General features: G+C 43.7%; 2 protein-coding genes across 6 annotated transcripts in view; one reads left to right on the forward strand and one right to left on the reverse strand.

Annotated features, from left to right (window-relative positions):
- The window catches only part of ETFA (electron transfer flavoprotein subunit alpha), a 30,221-nt gene extending 14,219 nt beyond the window's left edge, over window positions 1–16,002 (forward strand). Inside the window, exons 8-12 of one of the 2 annotated variants that reach the window (XM_085233963.1) lie at window positions 21–89; window positions 817–899; window positions 11,289–11,354; window positions 14,894–14,974; window positions 15,797–16,002. In XM_085233963.1, coding sequence (XP_085090089.1) covers window positions 21–89; window positions 817–899; window positions 11,289–11,354; window positions 14,894–14,974; window positions 15,797–15,835 — 338 coding nt within the window. In that variant the 3' untranslated portion in view covers window positions 15,836–16,002. The remainder of the gene's footprint in view (window positions 1–20; window positions 90–816; window positions 900–11,288; window positions 11,355–14,893; window positions 14,975–15,796) is intronic. The other variant, XR_014885892.1, reaches the window with a different exon arrangement.
- Window positions 16,003–16,196: 194 nt separating this feature from the next.
- Window positions 16,197–21,507, reverse strand: part of TMEM266 (transmembrane protein 266) — a 77,934-nt gene continuing 72,623 nt past the window's right edge. For 3 of the 4 annotated variants that reach the window (XM_085233958.1, XM_085233959.1, XM_085233957.1), the window contains exons 11-12: window positions 20,041–20,091; window positions 16,197–17,251 (exon numbers count right to left, since the gene is read on the reverse strand). In XM_085233958.1, the coding sequence (XP_085090084.1) occupies window positions 16,665–17,251; window positions 20,041–20,091 (638 nt within the window). In that variant the 3' untranslated portion in view covers window positions 16,197–16,664. The remainder of the gene's footprint in view (window positions 17,252–20,040; window positions 20,092–21,507) is intronic. The other variant, XM_085233960.1, reaches the window with a different exon arrangement.

Below are 21,507 nucleotides of genomic sequence, written 5' to 3' on the forward strand. Positions count from 1 at the left end.
TTTGTTTTTTAACTTTTAAGGAAGAGGCTTGAAGAGTGGCGAAAATTTTAAGTTGCTCTATGATCTTGCGGACCAATTGAATGCTGCAGGTAAACTCATCCCCCCTTTTTAGCTACTGCTTTACAGAATCACAGTTCTTATGGTTCGAGTGGTTCTTTTTGCCACGTTTTTCATTTAGTTGGAGAAAACCAACTGCATACAGCAGTTTCAGCAAAATATTCTATCTAAAGGTTGGGGGAGGAGGAGGAACTGCTTGTGCTAACATTTTAACTGCATTAGCCTTAGATTTTACATTTAGTAATCAGTAGAATTTTTGCATGAGTGGCTTTGTTTTCTAATCGTTGGCTTCACCGATTAAATATCCATGTGGTGCTCTTGAGTTCAGTTTGATATTTTGCTTTACTGGGTCTGACTTCTGAACTTGATGTAAGCGATATAAGATGGCACATGTGTTCTATTAAAACTTGCTGGAATGTTATGGGAAGGCATATATGGGAAAATCCTCTTTTGACAAAGCAACAAGAAAAAATAATGGAAATATGCCAGACTGAAATCCTCAGTTTTAAATATATGGCCTTTTGGTGCTGGGAGTAAGGATTTCCTGTTGCTTATGAAGTGCATTAGCATTTAGTATTTGGAAGTTTCTGCCAGTGTTATGGAGAGGGATTACTTTAAGAGCTCTTTAGAGGGAACTTTCTAAATATGTGCCCTTAATGTGTGGGACTCTTCAGTAAAATACATGTGCTTTTATGGTGGTATGAATTTGAGTTGCTAATATTTTAAAAGAAAACACTGGAAATATTTTCTTTCAACTAGTTGGAGCTTCCCGTGCAGCTGTAGATGCTGGCTTTGTTCCTAATGACATGCAAGTTGGACAGACGGGTAAAATAGTAGCACCAGTAAGTATGGAAATGTAGTTCATAAGAGAACTGAGGTGTTTTCTAGTATACATATTCCTTCAAAGCAATGAACTAAGTCTGAACCTAATAGGAAAACCTTTGCGTGTCTGGCACGATACTGTCATGTAAACATGCATGTGCAAGAACTACAGCAGCAAGCTGTGATGTGAATATCCGCTTTAGTCCAATTAGAAGTTTTCTGCAGACGGTTTTGATAGGGGTTTTGCAAGCTAGATTTGTTTTATAGTGGCCTATGCTAATCTTTTTTTAGTTTTCTGACAGCCATCATTGATGAGCCAAAAGGTGTCATTGCCATCATAAACTTTAAATTATATTGATGTGTGGTGTGGTCTCTGGAAAAGCTTTTTATAGATAGTTTAGATGATGACTTCATTTTTAAGTTTTGATAACTATAACTTCGTTGTTGCATTACATTCTAAGTAAAATTTTTGTACAAGATATAAATGCAAGGCACTTGTGGCAGAAGTAATCTACAAGTTGGCTGCTGTGTAGTGGGATCAGGAGAAGCATACTCTAGTAAGTATCTTAATTTTGGAGAATAACCTGCAGTAATTCTTTCCTGCTGTGCATCCAGTTATCATGGGGAAGTGGTTTCTGTCCCCATATGTCTTTTGGGGTCAGTGGAGGGAAGAGATGGCTTGCTCTCCTATAGAAGTCTGAGACACTTTTTTTGCTCCTTAAGAGCCAGTGAAATGTGATGAAATTGATAAAACACGCTTGAGCATTTGTAAAACAGGAATGCAAATGGAGCTCATCTCAGTGTGTGATAGAACGTATGCTAGCATGTCCTGAGATGTTGGACATGGAGGAGATGTTGACTGGCCAACAACGTGGGGCCCATGTGGACATCGGATGCATGTGCTGAGCTATGTAACCTAGTAAGCATGCAGTCCTTCAGTAAGCAATTATCTCGTGAGTATTTATGGCAGCAGTGAGCAACTTCTTACTTGGTAATGGTTTAGTAAGACCATGTCAAACCAAACTATAGCTACTGTTTTTCCACTAATACATCAGACAAGATAGAGCTGTACTTGGAAATCTTGAAGACAGGAATTTGGGCTTCCTGCAGTCTGTTGTCAGTTCTTCCCACTGGATTTTCTTGATCAGGGTACTTTGTGCCTCTCAGCTCTTCTGTCTTGAAATGTGAATAGGAATTCTTGTTTTTTTTAGTTGTCTTCATCAAGATGGAGGCCTTCTGATGATGGCCCTGCTGAAGGGCTAAATGGAGACATTTCTGGGCACACTAGTGATTAAGCTGTGAATCTGTATGATAACCAACTTTAAAAACAAAACAAGGCAAACAGGATCTGAAGAACAGATCATAATATAACATAAAAGTTAAGGAAAACATAGAAGTTTGTGGTTTGTTTGCATGTTGTATTCTTCCAAAGTCTTGGTAGCTGTGATATCAATGTGTGTGAAGCTGTGCCTGTTACATACATACAACCCTAACTCTTCTTTCTGATGTTTTTCTTTGGGTATCGAATGGAGAATCCATAGCATCACAGAATCACAGGACCACCCAGTCCAACTATCCACCCATCACCAATAGCTCTCACTAAACTATGTTCCTCAACACAACGTCCAAATGTTCCTTGAACACCTCCAGGGTCAGTGACTCCACCACCTCCCTGGGCAGCCCATTTCAATGCCTGACCATAACACACTCTAGCTCTAACCCTCATTATAACACTTTCTCTTTACTAAAAGAACTTTGTATTTAAATGTGATCTGCTTTCTTTGATCACAGACTGGGCATTAGGTTGAGTATACAGCTGCACCTTGGTCTCAGCAAATTGTTCCAGTTAATCATATCAACACTAGCACAGAAAATGTAACAGCAACGTATAACTGTAGATTCCACAGAAGGCAGAGTCAGCTGTCACATACCAAAACTTTTGAAGACCAGGGAAGTATGCTGTGTGTCATTTAACTGCATATTTTGAAAGGGCTCGAGACTGAATGTCCTTAGTTTTTTCACTACCTAAATTTCCACTAATAAAGGGGGAAATGCTAATCTGAACGTAGCTCAGCTGTGGGTTGTGTGTCAAGGCTCGTTGGTGAATGTTTTTTCTAGAGCTGAAGGCACATAAACAGTTATGTGGAAATTTAAAGGCTAATTTTTTATGAAGAAATGATGCTAAAGCTTACCACAGATCATAGCAATCTGTGAAAGTCAGAAGAATACGCAGCCACATCACAGGACCACATCAGTGTTGTCAGAAACCTCCCTGACTAATGAATGGGTATTTCACTGTTGTGTCAATAAATAATCTTACTGTTGCAGGCTGCGTCTTCCTGTCAGCAGTTTGGTGCATTACTCTCTCATCTTCCCACATCCTTCTTAATAACTATTAAGCAAGGAGTTATCTGAAATACTGAAAATGACATGCTCCTTGTTTCCAACTGTTGGGTATTTCCTGTAGAAATACCTGCAGGGACAGCTTACAGTGGCTTGGAAATGTGATAATGGAACGTGGTAATGGAATGGCAGGTTGAATTGATACTGAACCCTCAGAGATGTTGAACAGAATGATGATTTTTTCAGTGTGAAGAGTCAGTATCATAATTGTGAGAAGATTTAAAGCTGCACATTGTTGACTTCACATTCCCAATGTTCCTTCACAGTCCTTTGGTTCTTTAGCTAGAATATAATTCTGTGCAGTGGAAGAGAGTTTCACTTGAAGTAGAACGGAGCTTTCTTGGTCAGCTGAAGGTTATCTGGGCTGTTCTACCAGTCCTCTAGAAAATGACTGCTTCCTCTTCCTAGAAGAGTTCTGAGAGAACTTGTGATATTTTGTCTGGAAAACGGCAAAGCAGCTTTGCATGTTGATCAGCTGCATTAACAGAGTCCTGAGTTTTTGTGGCCAGTTTTGATTTCTGATTTACACTGTCTGGGCACGTGAGTTTTAAACAGGGAAAGAATCTTGGATGTGAGGAGCAGCTGGAGTTAGAGATGTGCTTGCTCTCCCCTGCAGCTGTTGGGTTTCTGTTGGGAAAGTATCTCAGTGTGTGCTCTTCTATTAATAGCCTGTGGCCCAGGCTCAATGGAGGACTGGAATGCGTTGTTTTTATAGGACTGGGTTGTTTTTGAGCCCAGGAGGGAGAAGAGTTGGTTAGGAATTCAGAAGGAGGGGAGGTGCTTTGCTGCTGCCTTTTGCCTGTGAATATGTGCGGAGTGTTGCTGGTCTGATCTCTGGTTAAGAAGGTAATCATCTACAAGATCTGCTTACTTCTTCCCTTCTGCTTTTGGTTGGGAATTTGGTGAAGGAAGAATTATTTTGGTTGTTGGTCCTTCAGTAACTGCCTAACAGACTTTGTTTTTTAAGAGCATGGTTGTGGTAATGTATCACAGGACATGAGAACCTTGCAGCAGCTGTCCTCAACTGCTCACTTTATGACACACGAACAAACTGCCAGTAGGGAAATGCCTCAGGTTGTTCTGCTTAAACTAATGATAGAAAGCAGTTGATTAAGGAGGGAAGTTTCACCATCTTTCTGTTTGAGAGTTAGTCCTATTGCAGTACGTGTCCGCTTCCAAAACAGCCACAAGTCTCTGTCTGTGAGCTTCTTGCTCATGTTGGGATTTATCTTTTTGTTGTTGGTTTAGCCTGGATTTTTGGTAATATTTCTTTTGTATAACTTTATTCCAGCTCCTAAAGCAGTGAGTGTATTATGTTTGTTTCTCTTAGTAGCTTTTTCTTGGTGTGACCTGTGAATTTTTAGATCATTGCAGCTCTCTGAGCATTTTGTTTTGTGGAAAGGGAAGGCTGTGCATTACTTGGTGAGATGGAAATACGGACATTTCAGCATAAGTGAATATATGAAATTATAAAGTGTGACTTTATTAAAAAATAGTATATTCAGTGACTTTAATCAGTGACAAGCATTTCAAGAGTGTGCTTTTAAAAGATCAGAAGCCATTTGTTTTCTGCTATTTCCTATATGCAGGTGTTGTGCATAAAGAAGAAAATTCAGTTCTCAGATTCAGTGCTGTATGCAGTTTCTATCAGAGTAAAAAGGAGCTTGTAAGGATGTGCAGCTTAGCTGGTTTGGGATGAAGATATCCTTGTGAATGCCTTACTATGAAGTGCTAGTATGTGGAGTTATATTCTCCCTTCAGCTTTCAAAGATGGGATCATAATGGGATCCTCTCTCTCTGTTTTTCTGTTTCCATACAGTGTTGTCATTTCAGGCTGTTATCCTCTGGACTTCAGAAGGATCTTCTGTTCTCTGGAAGTGCATCCTTCTATTTGAATCTCTTCAGAGTTCTAAGTCAGTGTCGTTTCAGGGTTCAGCTCTCTGACTGCTTCAGCTTTCCTTACAGGTGTCCTAGCTGGCAGCGAGGAAGATTTGGCCACGCCATTCTTTCACAATTATAAGAGTAAAAGTGTCCATCCAGGGTGAGCCATTGGTGGGCCACAGCTGGAAGGCCTGACCTTCACTGCCCCAGGTTTTTGGCAAGGAGGGTGCAGTGTTGCTTTCAGGGCTGAGCACAGCATACTGTTCCAGCAAGGGGTAACAAGAAACTGAGGTGGAAAAATTGGGAAGGCAGGAGTGAGGAAATGTATGATGTAGTTACAATTGACACCATATGAGATGGTTGTGCTAGAAGTGTGATGTGATGGCACAGACGGCAGCTGCTCTTGGTCATTGCACGTGCTGAGAAATCTCAGGTGAAGGAGGCACATGGGAATTCAAGTGTCAGTGCAGTTCTGCTCTGATCACTAGGAGAAAACTTGCTGACCTCCTCAGCTTCAGTACTTAAGCTTCAGCTTCATACCAGAGGCTCTCCTTGATTGTTACAAATTGCAGGAGCATCGAAAAGGTGGTAGATTTACAACTTAGTGTATTATGTTAGGTAGAAAATGTTGGAGTGGGATGGGCTGGAAAAGAAAAGCAGAATAACAAGGGAGCACTTCCTGGCAGCGAGATACACAAAGCCTCAGAATGATCTTCCATAGAGCAGTGGAAATCCTCATGTTTCACTTCTCTTACAAAGTGATGGGATGCTTTCTGAGCTCATGTATGCTCCAGTATCTTAGGAGGCAGTCCTCTTCTGTACAGGGAGTGGCTTTTTAGCAGTTAGTAGTCGTCATCTTGCTTTGGGAGTAGTTGGAAAGGGGAAGGCAGCATCACATTATTGACATTATTCTTGTATTTCTTACTTTTTGGTTGCTTTACCACCAAATACAAAGTAGTTCACCTAGCCAGGTTCTCTGGCTTTCTTATTGCTTAGTATGATATTATTGCTTAGTAGGTAGCTACAGACTCCTTGCAGTGTGGGGAAACTGAAGCAAGGTGTGTTTTATTCCAGTATTTAACTTTATTTTTGGTCTCTGACTCTTACATGAAGTCTCTAACAAAAGAGTGAACAAATTCATTCTTTGAGGCTCATGAGAAGTGTAGCCTCTGTCATCTTGTCATCTGATACTGACTTCTTGCTTTGATGATGGGATGTTCATTACTTCCTAATTTGTTGCACACAGAACTTTCAGATGGGTGATACATTGTTTAGTTTTGTGCACCTTCACCTAGCTTCTTTGTGGGAACGTGGTGGTTGTGCATTAAATTTGTGTGTGTGAATGGACCAGCAGGTGCACATTTGGTTGTATGATGGCTGGGCTGTCGGAGTGAGCAGGTGGAAAGAACACTGGGAAAGAACACTGGGAAAACTGACAGGGCTTGGGAAGTTGTAGGAATATCTCATAATTCACCAGTGTTGAAAAGTAGCTTTATAGTGGCAAACTTTGTATGCAGCTGGGACTGAATTTACAGACTACCTTTCTCTGACTTGCTAAAAAGCCAAGGATTGACAACCCCTTTCATCCTGCATTATCCAGTGTAGCTTTTAACTCCAAGGAAACTATGTTCACAAATTGATGCACTGCTCCTTGGGGGTTGGTGCAGAAACATTAAATTGTACTAAAATATTCATATGTGAGTGCATTTAGCTGAAAGCAATTGATGTGCTTTTCCCTCGAGAGCAAAAAGAAATTGCTGTATGGCCCTGCACTCCAGCAGACACCCCTAACCACGCTTAAGAGTAATTACACAGCTTGTCTCATCAGAGGCACTCGCAGTGAAGAAGAGACTGTAGCTGGGGTGCAGTTTAGTAACGTGCCCTCCTTGACTGGGGCACATTGGACAGCATTGCTGCTGAGCGCAGCAGTGATATACAGTGTGATATCAGAACTTGTGTCAAGCTAGCTCACGTTTTATTCCAGTTACATTTGGAATTACAAAAAATAACTGTGTGTAGTTACATAACATTACATTTTATTTGGTTAATGGCTTGCAATTGGAAGGAATCTCATGTATGAAGCAGTTCTTACAACAGCTTCTAATTCCTTTGTGCTTCCACTCTTGTAAAGGAAATGAAATGAGCTGCCTTTAAAAAGAGGATGTGTGCATGAGGAGTTTATCAGAGCAGCTTGTTTAGATGCATGCCTCTGATAGGGTGATCAGCTGATGCACACTGAAGGTTTTCAGTGTAATTCAAAGGTTGACATAAAAATCTATAGCAGCTGGCAGCCTTCTTGCAGTGTAACCACCTCCTCTTGTGCTGCACCTGTGAAAGATGCGCCGTTGTACCCTACAGCATTCAAAATCACTGTAAGTTGCAGCTAAGAACTGTACTTGCCATTCTCCTACACAAATGTAGCCCCAACTGCCTCGAGGCAGCCTAAGGGGTTTTAAAATATTCTCATCGGTAAAAGTGAAGTAATGTTATATGCCACCAGAAATGGGAATTAAGATGGCTAAATGGTTAACATACACTGCCTCTCCCTACAAGATATACTGGGGTCATGTTTGTGAGAGTTTGTGGAAGGAAAAAACCCACAGAACTATGCTAGATTAATAATTAATTTGGCAAGTGAGAGAAGTTGGGTTCTTGATTTGGAATCTTGCCTCTGATATAGGCAAGAGCATTCAGGCCCTGCCTCCCTGTAGTGTCCTGTGGGATGCTGTGTGGCAAGACACAGTCAAGCACTGCTGCTGTGTGCAGGTTTGCTGGCAGAATCAGCTTTGTCTGTAGCCCTTGTGAGAAGCTTAAGGGTATGTTATGTGCTGATGCTCCTGCCTTCATGCTGTCTTGGTATTGACACAAGAAGCCTTTTCTGCAGCAGCATGTATTTAGTGTAGGTATTTTCTGGTTGTGCCTCCTCACCTTCTGCTCCATATGCTTCTGAGCTGTTTGGTCTGTTCAGCTTCCTGGCTGCTTGTTTCTGTCGCTGTGCTTTCCACTTCATGCACAGTGAAAGATTCGTGGTGTGACACCGACATGTTTGCAATAAATACTTTCTGTGTGAAATTAAGTTACGTGAGGGAAGACGGTTCTCTCTGATGGCACGTCCCTGTACCACCAAAACTATGCTTTCTCCCTTTTTTCCACTTAAATTACTATTGAAGCTTCATCTCAGACAGCGCAGGGAGCCCTTTGGTGCGGTGTCTGTTTGCTGTGTTGTTTTCCCTGTGCAGCACAGCGCTGGCAGCAGTGAGAGCCTGCCCATGTGCAAGCACCAGGGAGTGCAGAAATGCCTCTCCACTCACTGGCCTTTGGCATAAGTGCCTCTAATTGCTGGCTGCTGATCAATCACCTGACAGCAGTAATTAGAGCAGCTTCCGGGGCTCCGAAAAGCAGGAATGTGAAGCTGGTGTAAAGCCATCTTTGTTGGTACCTGAGAGATGTGATGCAGAGCGTACTGTGCTTCTTTGTTCCCTGGCCTGTGTTCTCATAGATGAGCCCTGAAGAGCTGAGATCTTCTTCCAGACCCCATGTGCTCTCTGCTGTGATGGCCACGTGCTGGTAATTGGAGTCCCACTGCCCTGTGGCTGCTCCGTGGCACTGCTCTGCTCTCCTCTCCACCTTCCTGCCTCTTTTTCTTTATAGTGCCTAGGACTATGAGCACTACCACAGCAGAAGTGCTAGGACTCAGCTAAACCCAGGATGGAGGTCAGTGATTTCAGGGGAAGCATCAAAACAAGGGGATTACCCTGAGAGGGTCTGAAAGAGATCACAATTTTGGAGGCCTTCTTGACCTCTCCAGACGTGTAATTGAGTTTTTTTTCCTTGGAAGGATCTGAGCAGTCTCAAATCCTTATCATTCAGGTCTCATTTTTCCTTTTAATAAATAGTAGAATAAATTTAAATCAAGATTTAAGCCATCAAAGCCGTCACATCTGTTGTGCAGCATTGGACTGTTGTTGGGCAGCACACTGTCACGTGTTACCTGTGTGAAAACGTTACTCAGGTGTTCCACCATTGGTGCTGCAAGGCACTGAGCAACCAGTTGTTTTGGCTGGAGAGCCAAGAGCACATAACCTAGAAGGGCACGGCTTAAGGCGTAATGAAGGCTTTTTAGATGAGCCTGGTAATTTATAAATATCCTTTTTAATGAAGCATCCTTGTCTTTCCTAGATATTTTAGTCAAATGTATACATAGGCATCTGGCTCCTGGTTAGCTGGATTCCTTCCAAGGACTGAACCTTATGATGTTAAACAGAGTGATAAGAGTATCTGGTAGTCTGGATGACTGGCATTTAATGAATTGCTCTAAAAAAATCATATTACAGTAATGTGCTTTTGAAAAGAGCTTATATTAAAGACTGTATGATGTTACAGTGATTTCTTCTGTAACATCTGTTCTTTTATTTGGTATAATTAAAATATTGCATTCTTACTATGAGGTCTTACATGTACATATTGTATTACAGCGCAGCTGTGGTTAAAGTGAGTTGACCTCCAGTACCAATCTATGCACTGAGAAGCAGTGGAGACTCAGAAATTGTTGAGTCTCTTCAACAGCTGTGCTGCTTTTGTGCAGATACATGGACCAGATTCTGTGCTTCAGTTTCAAAGCAAACCATTCTAATGGGAGATATTTAGTTCCTGCTGTCTGCCTCCTGCTTAGTTGTTACGGGAGATCTCCTATGCTTTTCTCACAAGCTGTTCTTCATTTGCCTGTCCCTGTTTAAAAGCAAATGCAGTAGGTGGAGTCTGTAGCTACAGACGTGTCAGAAAGCAGTCATCTCTTTACTGCAGTTGATATGACAGCTGTCAGCCTGTATGGAAAATGCAGGCTGCCTTCTCTCTGTGTTGGAACATCTTCGTTGCCAGCCACTTCTGGAGTTGGTGACTGTCCTACAACTGTGCTTCGGTCTGCTGTGTTAAAGCTGCTTAACTGTAATGCACATCCCGAGTTGTGGAAGAACAAGATCTCTTTTCTCCCACTTACTCCCTCTGACTCCAAAGATCACTTCTTGGTTTAGGTCTGTATGTTCTTAAATGCCAGCTAACTGTGGAGTGATAAAAAAACAAATTCTGTTAAATATTTAAGTTTGTGTCTTCATAAGGACATATAAATACAGTGTTTGAATTGGTGTGACAGAGGACCCCCAGCTGGTTTTGTGTGCTCCAGTTGCCTCTTCTGTGACTGAGAGTGTGAGAAGTAGTTCCTTTGTTTTTTCTTCTGTAACGTCAGGCAGCTGAGTGCTGTGGGTCTGAGTGCTGCTTGGACTTGGGTTGATGGAAGAATTGTCACTGAGCTGAACACGTGCATGGTTTTGGGTAGACTACATCATTTTCAGGGTCATTTTCAGCCCAAAGGGAAAAACTACTTTCCTGCTATGAATTAATGTCAATGCAGAGCGATTTGCTTATAAATCTTCACCTGTTTTATGTTTCTTTGGAGATGCCAGGTTGGCAGTCACAGAGGATAACAATTTCCTGCATGGTGTGGAGCCTACCTTAGCACTTCTTTGCTCATCTACCACAGAAGCTGGTAGTGAATGGGGAGGGAGAAGAGCTTTAAGGCATGTATATATTGAGGTTTGGACTAGTAATAGAAACTGTCACTGCAAGTGGAAATTGTGGTAGCCCACTTCTGTGCCTGAAATGCTTTATCCTGCCATACAGGAAACTTTTTGAGAGTGTAAGCAGCTGAATTCCAGCTTTGTGTGTTCTGTCTTAGCCTAGGAGGGTCATGGAGGCCTCCGACCAAAAAATCTTGTATTTCTCTTTAGGAACTGCATTATCCATTTGTAGGTTATCTTGCTCAGTATTTGTTTTGGCTGTCCCTGGGGTCATGAGTAGCACTGATTGCCCTCTCCTCTGTCTGAACAGTGCCTTACATTTGATGCAGATCTCTGTTTTTTCTAATCTGTCTTTGCTGGATGCTCCTTTGGGATTCTCCTTTTACAACTGCATCCCAAAGTGGGAAAGGGAACCAATCACGAGCCACATTTAATATAGACAACCACTGTCATATAAAAACTGCTGTATGTAATTGATCCTGAGCAAGGCTTGTGAGAGCTGACCAAAACTGTCGTGAATTCTGACAATGTGTCCTTTTTGTTTTCTTTTAGGAACTCTATATTGCTGTGGGAATATCTGGAGCAATCCAACACTTGGCTGGGATGAAGGACAGCAAGGTATGTCACAGCTGGGTGTGCTGGAAGAGATTTTTGAGGAAGGAGGAGAGTTTACTTCTTTGCTTCTCATCAGCGCTTTAATGAACTTCCCACTTTTTCCAGTGTTATGATTGTCATTTTATCTGCTGCCTTAAAACATGCCTCACTAAGCCATGCTGAGTGAGGTTGTGGTAGAACACCTAACGCAGTAGAACTACTGCACTAAGCCTGAAGTATTAAGCAAGAGCTAATTCAGTTATTTATTTAAAGAACAGCAAGAAAAGACACGCACACATGCCTGAATTCTATACAATAGATGCATTTGCATTTATTTCAGAGTGTGACATATTAATTCATGCATAACAATGTGTAATTTGAATTATGAACTTACTATTCCATAAAGTAAAAGATGTCTCTGACATTCCTGCATTTAGCTATTCAAATGGAAACCTATTATAAAATGGCAGTAAAACTTTAAAAGGTTTAACTCATTAGTTGCTGAAGCAAATAATCTGCAACTGGAATTGCCAGTTTGGTCCACAGTGCTATGTTTGAAAAGAGTAGCAGAATTACTTCCTGCATCCCACTGTCAGGTGCCAAACACTTCAAACCAAACCAAAATAAAATAAAAGGCTGTCCTGCCTCTTGCTGAGGAATTGTAGAGGAAAAAGGATTGATTTAGTTTTAGTTTTCTACTTCCAGGGAACTTTTCAGAAACTTTGCTGGGTTGGGGTTTGCCTTCTGGCAGCCAGGAATTGGAGTAACTTGTAGAACTGTCACAAACAGAGGAAAAAATGTGCAAAACTTTGCAGATAGATCCCTAAAATCATCTTCTGTGTCTGAGCAGTGATAGACTGCAATGAGCTCACGTGACTGTATGTATCCTCACAAGCCAACCTGTGTGATAGGCTGATGCATGCTGCTTTTTAGTTCTTTTTGCTCATGTTATTTAAATGAAGTGTTTTGGGGGGGAAATGTGGGTGCAGCAGCCTTTTTTGGGTCTCACCCTTCTAAAATGGACGCAAGCTATTCTCACTTGTCTCCACAGTTGAGGAAGCAACAGTCAAAATGAAGGATCATTGATGGGTGGAGCTGAAGGTCACTGCTGAGAAGGGAGATAGAGGTGTGGATAATGGCATCTGCAGCAGTGTGCTCTTAGTGGAAATAGGGTCAGTGCAGCCTCCCCTGCTTGTTGCTGTGCAGCAACAGGGACACATCGGGGCAGAGCAGCAGCAGTGCTGGTGCAGTGCTGTCCAGCCGTGTCTGCAAAACCTCTGCTTTTTTCACCTTTCCAGCGCCATGTTTGATATTCTGAGATGTTTTTATACCAAGTAAGATAAAGTTTGTCAATAGGAGAAGCGTACTTAGGGTTATTTTCACCCAGAGATAACGCTTTTTCTGTTGTAAACAAATAGGTGCATTCTGAAATTCAGTTTTACTTTCATGCTTTCCTTTTAGCCTGAGTGCAGGTGTTGGAGTTACTGAAAAGTTCCCATTTATACAAACAGGAGAGTTTTGCAGCCATGGAAACTGCCCCTGGATTGTCCCCCATCCTCCCATTGGCACTGTGCACTGTCTGGCACTGTGAACTCGCACACTTCAGGATATGCTTTCCAAAGTGTTCTGGTGCTTTTTACTGAGTGAAGCAAATAATTTTTGTCCTCTTAAAGCAAGGTAGAAAATGCAGCTTTGGAGGAGGCCTGGCAAGTCTTTGTTGCTTTCCTTACTTATTTTAATTCCCTCCTGAGGTAGTTACAGTATCTTTTCTTTCTAAGAGATGTAACTTAGAAAAGTTTGTTGCAATTGTTGCAAGCAAAGTGATGCTTTTTCTTCTCATGGGAAGTCTGACTGTGGAGATGAGGTAGAGAACCAGGTCTTACAGAAAGTCCCTTCAGCAAGAGCAGGCGGAGGAGAGCCTGGGCTGCCAACCGCAGCTGAAGGCAGATGCTTTTCGAGCAACTGTTGCTACTTGGTTTTCGTCAGTGTGACACAGCATTTCCTATTGAGCCTTCCAGGGCTGTGGCCTGAAGAAGAAAGCGCGGAGAGCTGAGTCTGCAAGGTTTGTGGCTGGAGGTGTGCTGGCTGGTGAAGTGACAAGCTCTGAGAGTTGCAGTTCCTGCACGCCTCTCCCTTGTGCCTGGGGAGGGCAGGTGCTTGGGACCAGCTGCCTGCCCACAGCAGGGCTCGCTGGGGATGCACAGCCAGCTGTGTTCTCTGCATCTCAGCCAGACTGTCCTGCCCACTGCAGCCATGGGTATGAGTCCTCGTGTCCCTGGGAGCAGCTCTGGGAACATGTGGGGCCTCAGCACAGCCAAAATCTTTTGAATGAATATCCTGTCACAACCTGGATTTTGCTTCCTGCGCTGTAGAGCTGTTAGCAAAGGCTTGCATTTGCAAAAGGAGCAAAAGAAATTGAAAATGAAAAGCTTTGGGAGGAATGTGTTGGGCAGGTAGTACTGGCATGCCTGCAGCTCAGTGCTCGTGAGCTGGCGAGAAGGCAGCAGCAGGACTCTGCTGTAGGTACTGCCTTGTTGTGTAAACCATGTGGTTCTCCTTTACAGCAAGTCATGGGATACAAATGAGCTGTGAAGGAAGGAGGTTTCTGTAGGCTTAAAAACAAGGATTTGTGAACTTTCATCTTTGAGTTATTGCCACTGATGTATGCTACTGAGCCATTAATTTTGTCAGGCAAGTACAGTCAGTGGAGGGAGCAAAGCATATGAGAACCATGAACTGTGGCTACCTGGGAATGGCAGGTAGGTGTGCAGAGGAGATGTTGGTTAGAGCTGTCCTGGGGAATCTGTTGCCTCAAATCTAAGTGGTAGCATTGAGGTGGAGAGGCAGTGGCAGAGTGCTGTGGTTTAGGCCAGCGGGTGTAAGGATCGTTTTATGAGCTGCTGCTTATTTTGAATTTTTTTTCCTCTTTCATGGAGTCTCCCCATCCTGTTGGAGATTCAGCTTTGGACACCCACACTTATTTTGCTGGAAACTGTCACAGACATTTACGATGGGATTTACCTTTTATGAAAGAGTTCAAATTGGGAAAGGCATTTTCTGGACTGCTGCGTTGGGATTTAGATCACGTGCATTTTTCTGCTGTGTGACACAATAAATTACATGGCCTGCTGTAAGTACGGGGGCCTTTGGCACAGCTCTGTTACATTTATTTTAAGTGTACCTCTGATTTATTTCTGTAATGTTATGGCTTAAATATTGCAGGTAATCTGTTGTAGTTTTTTTTCCAGACTTACTTTCACCAAGGGAGGAGTGCCCCTGCATAATGTGAGCGAGGAAGGGATTTTTCAGAAATATACTTTGCGGTTGTTGTTAGGACTGCTTGGCTCAGTGTTGGAGATTCCCGTGATGGTGGGCTTTTAGGGGTAGTGGGGGTTGGATTTGGTTTTAAAAGCAGAATGGGAAGATGTCTGTTAAATGCTGCAATCTGTTACCTGCTGCCCCTAGAGCCAGGAGCAAAGTCAGCCTGTTTCCTCAGGTCAGGCCTGTCTCTGCCATCTGCCCCTACATCACAGTGTTCACGTGGTGCTTTCCTCTTGTTGCAGACCATTGTTGCTATTAACAAGGATCCAGAAGCTCCAATTTTCCAAGTGGCAGACTATGGACTGGTGGCAGACTTATTTCAGGTGAGGCTCAGCCTTGGGCACGGGAGAGAGAAAGCTGTCAGATGTGATGACAGTTTAGATAGGTAATAGAATCAAATGGGGTGTTTGCTTTGGATTGTTTTGCACAAGAGTTGGCTTTACAACTTCATTATTTTCAGTCTCAAAACTCAGTCCGCACAAACGTTAAGTTGAGAAGGGTGGGTTTCACATCAGCCTGCCTGTGTTCACATTTCCTGAATGTGGGCCATTCTGAGAAAAGAACTGCGCTTAGGTACTGAAATGAGTTTTTGAGCATACTTTATGTATGAACGTACAGAGTTGGCATTGTCTTCAGGCTGCAGCAGTTCTCCTTCCAAGGGAGCTTGCTGCTTTACTGACACTGAGGGGCAGCTGGCAGTTTTCTGGAAAACTCACACGTGGGCTGCCCACACGGCCGTACACGGCAGCGGTGTGAGCTCACAGCAGCTCCATGGAGGCATGGGCAGAAACTGTGCCAGCACTTAATGCCATTCCTGAACTAATGCCCGTTGGCTCAGCGGTGAGCACGGGCCTTTGCGTTAGGCAGAGACAAAGTCACATTCTGAAGAAACACCATGTAGACAATTTCCTTAATAAATTTTGTACGAATGCATTATTTCCACCTAATGGAAATGTAGCGCTCTTAAATAATTAAGAGGCTCTATTCAGCAGGAGGGAAGTGGGGAGTGCTGTGAGCTGGGGTGACCCACAGCCCCTGGAGTTGTGGGCAGGGGGCTGGGGTGTGACTGGGGGATGGGACCTCACATAAAAAACTTCATGGGGGTGGAGGGAAAGCGGGTGCTACCCTGGCACTGGTGTTTGCAGGCAGTGCCTGAGATGACGGAGCTCCTGAAGAAGAAGTGAGCAACTGCAATGGCTGCAGTTGGGCAGTAATGACAGCACAACCCAAGATTACTGGAGAGCACTGGTGTCAGTGTATGTTTGTGCTGGGCAGTGTTTGTTATGGGCAGAGGTGGGGAGAGAGGTGGTTTGAAGGAATAACAGTAATAAAGGACTGTAGTGGAAAGAGAGGTAACTGTGGGGGTTTGTTTTTGTTTCTTTTGCTGGGTGGAAGGGGCTGGGACATCAACTAGTGGCCGGAGTGGGGAAAGTAAAGAAAAGCTATCAGGACAGGAAAAGGAATAAAGGCAGGGAAGGGAAGGGAAAGGTGTAAGGTAAGGAAGGAGGGAAGAGGGATGGAAGACAGGAACAAGGGAGGCAGCAGTGGTTGTCAGTGTTTATTCCCAACCTCACTCCCCTCCCAGCTGTGCTCAGCCCCTGGGCAGAAGACATGGGGAGCTGGGAGGCCAGGCTGGGAGCAGGCTGGCCAGCAGCTCTGTCTGTCCCTGGACACTGTAGCTTGGTGCTGGTGGAAGGTCTGTGCACCTTGGGGCTAACCCCAGGCTGGTGGCCGGACATGGGCGTAAGTCTTTTCTCCCTGCCACTGGGCACTGTGGGTCCAATCCTGTTGGCTGAAGACAGGGGGAAGGTCTCCTGTGCCTCACAGGACACCAGTGGTCCCGGCTGGCCCAGAGCTGGTGACAGGGCAGGCCTGTTGGGGGCCAGTTGGGTGGTGCAGGTCCAGCCCTAGGCTGGTGGCCATTGCAGGAGGTGCCTGCTGGTGGCCTCTGGTGCTGCTGCCTTGCCTGGGGCAGCCTGGTGACCCAGCACAGCGAGTGTGCCCCACAGCTCCTTAAGCCTCAGGTACCTTGCTCAGCCGTGGCTCGGGGGGTCCCAGGGCCCCATATTTGTCATCAATCACCGGGGGGCCCTGCGGAGAGTCAATGAGCGGCTTGAGCTGGAAGACCTCCAGGTTCTCCTGATTCCTGCGGTTGTAGACGCTGAGGCGGTGGCCAAGGTCAGGGCTGGCCCTCACTGAGCCCGCCGGGCTGGGCAGCTTCAGATTGACAGGGTCCAGCCCCTTCTGCGCCAGGCGTGCCTCTTCAGAGAGGGAAGAGAGCAGCTCCTGGACCATGGCTTGTGCCACCCGCTGCTGGCTGGATACGAGGTCTGCCTGAGGGCTGGCGCCGGCCGCATCCTCGCAGGCAGCGCTGCAGTCTGGGGAGGAGCCCAGCGTCTGGCTGCTCTCGCTGCACGCCTGTGTGCCAGAGCTGACGGTGGAGCGGGAGGCGCTGCCCGAAGTGATGCTGGCGGACGTCCCGGTGCTGCTCAGCCGCAGTGGCACCTCCACCGTGAAGAGCTCGGAGGAGATGTTGGGGCGATGGACGTCGATGGCGGCCGTGGTGACCACACAGATGGCAGCCTCAGGAACACCGCTGTCTGCAGGCAAGAACAGCAGAAAGGGGCAGGTGAGAGCACAGCGCAGGGAGGAGCTGGGTAGTGAAAACAAAGTAGCAGATCTCAAAGACCACAGCAGCTCTTTGAGGGATGGATGGGCAGACAGACAGCTGCATGCTACAGTGTGACATCTGTAAAAATGTATTGGCAGATAGCATCCCTCTCCTTTCCCCTGTTATTCATTTTATACTTAGGTAAATTAAATAGTCACAGGTAAGTGCGTACATGCATTTATATATGTATAGATATAGAAATGGGGAAGTAAAACATGGCAGAAATACCGTAAGTACAGCTAAACATACAGCTACATGGACACTTTTTACATCTACCACATACAGATGTTTTTATGAAATATACCAAGCACTCCCTCCTGCTCTTTCCCCCCAACTAATGTTTATGTAGCCACCCTTTAACTAAAAAATGTATAGATAGTGATTCTCAAATACCACTGTTGTATTTTTTAATATGTAACAAACACACTCCTTTATCTGAAAATAAAAGAGCTCCCCAAGTCTCCGTACTGTGATTCCAAAGTCCACACGTGTGTTTTGTTCAGCTCTACACAGGGACTGATGTGCAGGCAAGAAAATAAGTGTATACATTCTGCACACACTATTATTTATCTTCAGTTATGTGGTTATGTATACATCTTATGTATAGTCGCACACACATCTATCTATATATGTGTGTGTGTGTGTGTGTGTGTATATATATATATATATATAGGTATAGGTGTGTGTGTGTATATATATATATAAGTATAGGTATATATATATATATATATAGGTGTGTGTATATGTATGTGTATATATATGTGTGTGTGTATATATATACACACATACATACACACACACCTATATATATACATATATAGATAGATGTGTGTATGTATATATAATGTATACACACGTGTGTATGTCTTCATGTACATGGGAATGTGCACATACCTATATTTTTTAGTACACCTTGGTACCTATATATGTGCATGTACTCATATGAAATACATAAATGTAGCCTTGCACACACAACCCTATCTGGATATGTATATATATACACATAACTGTACATATGTGCATGTACACATATGTATGCATGCATATATATTTATATAAACATGCATGTAGTGCATTATCAATCTATACATTCCTATTTTATACATATATATGTATATAAAATAATATATAAAATAATATAGATATAGACACATGAAAATTGTTTCCTTTTATAAGCAAATAAGCATGGATACACCTAAGTAACAAACACATTGCACATAATAACCATATACAGTCACACCTATGTGTACACACACACAGTTTTTAATGCATACATTTTTAATAAATAGATCTATAGGCATCTGTGTGGGTTGGTAGATATATGACTATACATATGTAATAATACAAATATATATGTGTGTAAACACAAATATGCATAGACCTGAGCTCCCTCATACACACATTTTTATATATATATATATATATATATAAAATTTTTATATATATACACACACACTTAAAAACAAAGATGTGTGTGTACACAGTTATATATTATGTATAAATATTTGGCTGTACATATATAATAACTGTCTACATTACATACCTGTGTAAAAATATGTGTATATATGAGGGCTGATCCAAAAGTAATGCCTCCTACCTTATTCTGTTGGCTCACAACATGAGTGGCAGATGGTGGTGGTATGGCTACAGAGCTTGAACCTTCCCACCAGTATTCCATTACATTTTGTTGCCTTGTGACATCTGGCAGCAGTGAGGCTCTCTATTAGAATGGCACCTCTCATGTAAGTGAAGGTGAAGCATAGGGGTGGAATTGAATTGCTGATGAAAATGAACATCTAACAGTGTTGACTGTGTTGAAAGCTAGTGTTTTGCAGCTGAGGATTTGCTCTAACTCACAGTGTTACTGTGCTCTTTGTAGTTGTTGTAGTTTCCATGGAAATAAATAGGAGGCATTAATTTCAGAGCAACCTACTTGCACATATACATAACACACAGATATAGGAGTATCAGTGTAAGCCTGGGCTTGTGGCACTGGGGCTGTAGGTGGTGGAATGTATAGATGGAAATAGAAATCTATAATGCATTATACATAATCATCTCTATCCACACATGCATATTTTATATTTAATGTACAATGCATGTGAATAATTTATATATTATCTGACACATACCATGACAAGAATATCCACATGTATTTGTACATACATAATTTATGTTTTATATGTGTATATCCTCATCTATGCCTCCCTAGAAATATACATACACCCACCTACCTTTTTTATTATGTGCACATGATAAAAAGATATGTTATGTTTATTTCCGTATGGTTGTGTCTGTGTGTGCCTGCACTGGGTAGCTACATGTACCCATCTATATTTCCCCAGCTGTATGGGTACTCACCCCCATACCTATATGAACATAGATACGGTGCTGCACTGAGCTCACTGCCCCGTTCCATTCCCATTCCTTGCCCCTGCTTCTCGCCCTGGGGCCCAGTGGAACCTCCCTGCAGACCCAGCAGGGCATTAACCTCTGTAGGGCATTCAGTCCTCCAGCCTGTTATCGGCACCTCAGTGTGCACGTGGTGCCCCTCAACCTTGGAGAGCTGCTGCTTTGGCTCTTAGGGAGAACAGCACCAGCTGTGGGTGTTGGGTTCCATTCCCAGAACAGACTGCCATTGCTCAGCCTCACTGGAGTTACATCACACAATGCAATGCAAGCATCTGGTTCACACTCACGATTTCAAGCAAAACTTACCACTGCTGGGCTCGTTGTAGTACCGGCTGATGTAATTGTTCATATCATCCTCTGAAACAACAAGAAGGCAGCGTGTGAGTGGCTGACATGGCACAGCCTGCTCACAGCCCCATGGCCTCCTGTGCCCTTCCAGGGCCAGGTGTGATGCTCAGACCCCAACCGTGCACTGCACACCTCATAGCCATGGCACCCACAGGCCGTAGGAGCAGGGTTCTTCATCAGAGCTCCGTGGGCTCAGAGCTGCCCAGCAGTGCTGCGTGCTGTGCTCTAAAAGCATTCTCTCCTTTTAAGTGCTCCTTTTGATACCATGTTTCAGAGAAGCATGCTCGTCCCTGTGGGGCAGATTCCCTTCGCCCCCCCCGGGTCCCTGCGGCCACTGCGCTGCCTTTCACAGCACTCTGCGGTTTGCAGGTGAAAGAAACAGATGTTTTCTGGGGAGCACTTTGCCCATACAACAAGACCCAAACCACCGAGCACTCTGTACCTGAAATAGCTGCACTCGTAAGAAAGCAATCGAACCTGACACTGAAAGGGAACGCGGTTGTTTTCCTGGTTTCACTGGCTCCTAAAAGCTTTCTTGGCCCCTGTTGATCTTTAAATGCCTGCAGTCAGAGGTGTGCTTTGTGCTAATGTCCAAGTTTAAAAAAGAGGCCTCCCTGTAGCTCAAGGCAGTGCTGCAGGATTAGTGTACATTGCAAAGCTCTTCAGCTATCTGCTATTCAAACACACTTCATTTCAATCATACATAATTCACACTATGAATGCTAGCAGACCCACCAGCCTGTGCAGGTACGGGTTCTTGGACAGGCAGGGAACCTTTGGATACATGCAGACCTTCATCCCCTTCAGCTCTCATGGAAATCTCTCCCAAACACCACAACGCTTTGCGCTGAAGCAAGCAAGCAGCTTGGAAATGGTATTTACCTGCTTTCTGTGTCATGGCCCCAGTTAAACCTTGTGTATGATCACATGCATTGCCTGCCATCCACCTCCAGTGTGCGTCCTGCTATGCTACCATGAAATCCAGTGCCTTCAAACCGAGTTACAATTCATTACTTCAGCAAATCAATGCCAAGCAGCTGCAAAGGATCTCTTTCGCACTCACTCCTCACTCCTTCAGCACAGCACAGTCACTGCTCTGCCTCACCGCCTGCTGCCAGGTCAACATGTAATGACCTCCTTATCCTCATTGGGCTCTTTTTTTAATATATATATATATATATATATATATATATATGTTTGTGTGCATCTGTCTGTGTAAATAATACAAACATGCATGTGCGTGCATAAAATATGAAATACTTCTTTTTCTAACCTTGAGGAGTTCCTTATGAATAAAAAACAATACAGAGTTTTGGAATAACAAGAGCAGGATAAATATTTCAGCAACAGATTAGGTTTCTGAACGATTACATTAAGGCAAACTGACAACTAACAAACTCATCTTGGCCACAGGGAGTCACAGCT

The sequence above is a fragment of the Meleagris gallopavo genome, chromosome 12 (genome assembly GCF_905368555.1).
Source record: "Meleagris gallopavo chromosome 12, MGAL_WU_HG_1.1, whole genome shotgun sequence".
Classification (NCBI taxonomy): domain Eukaryota; kingdom Metazoa; phylum Chordata; class Aves; order Galliformes; family Phasianidae; genus Meleagris; species Meleagris gallopavo.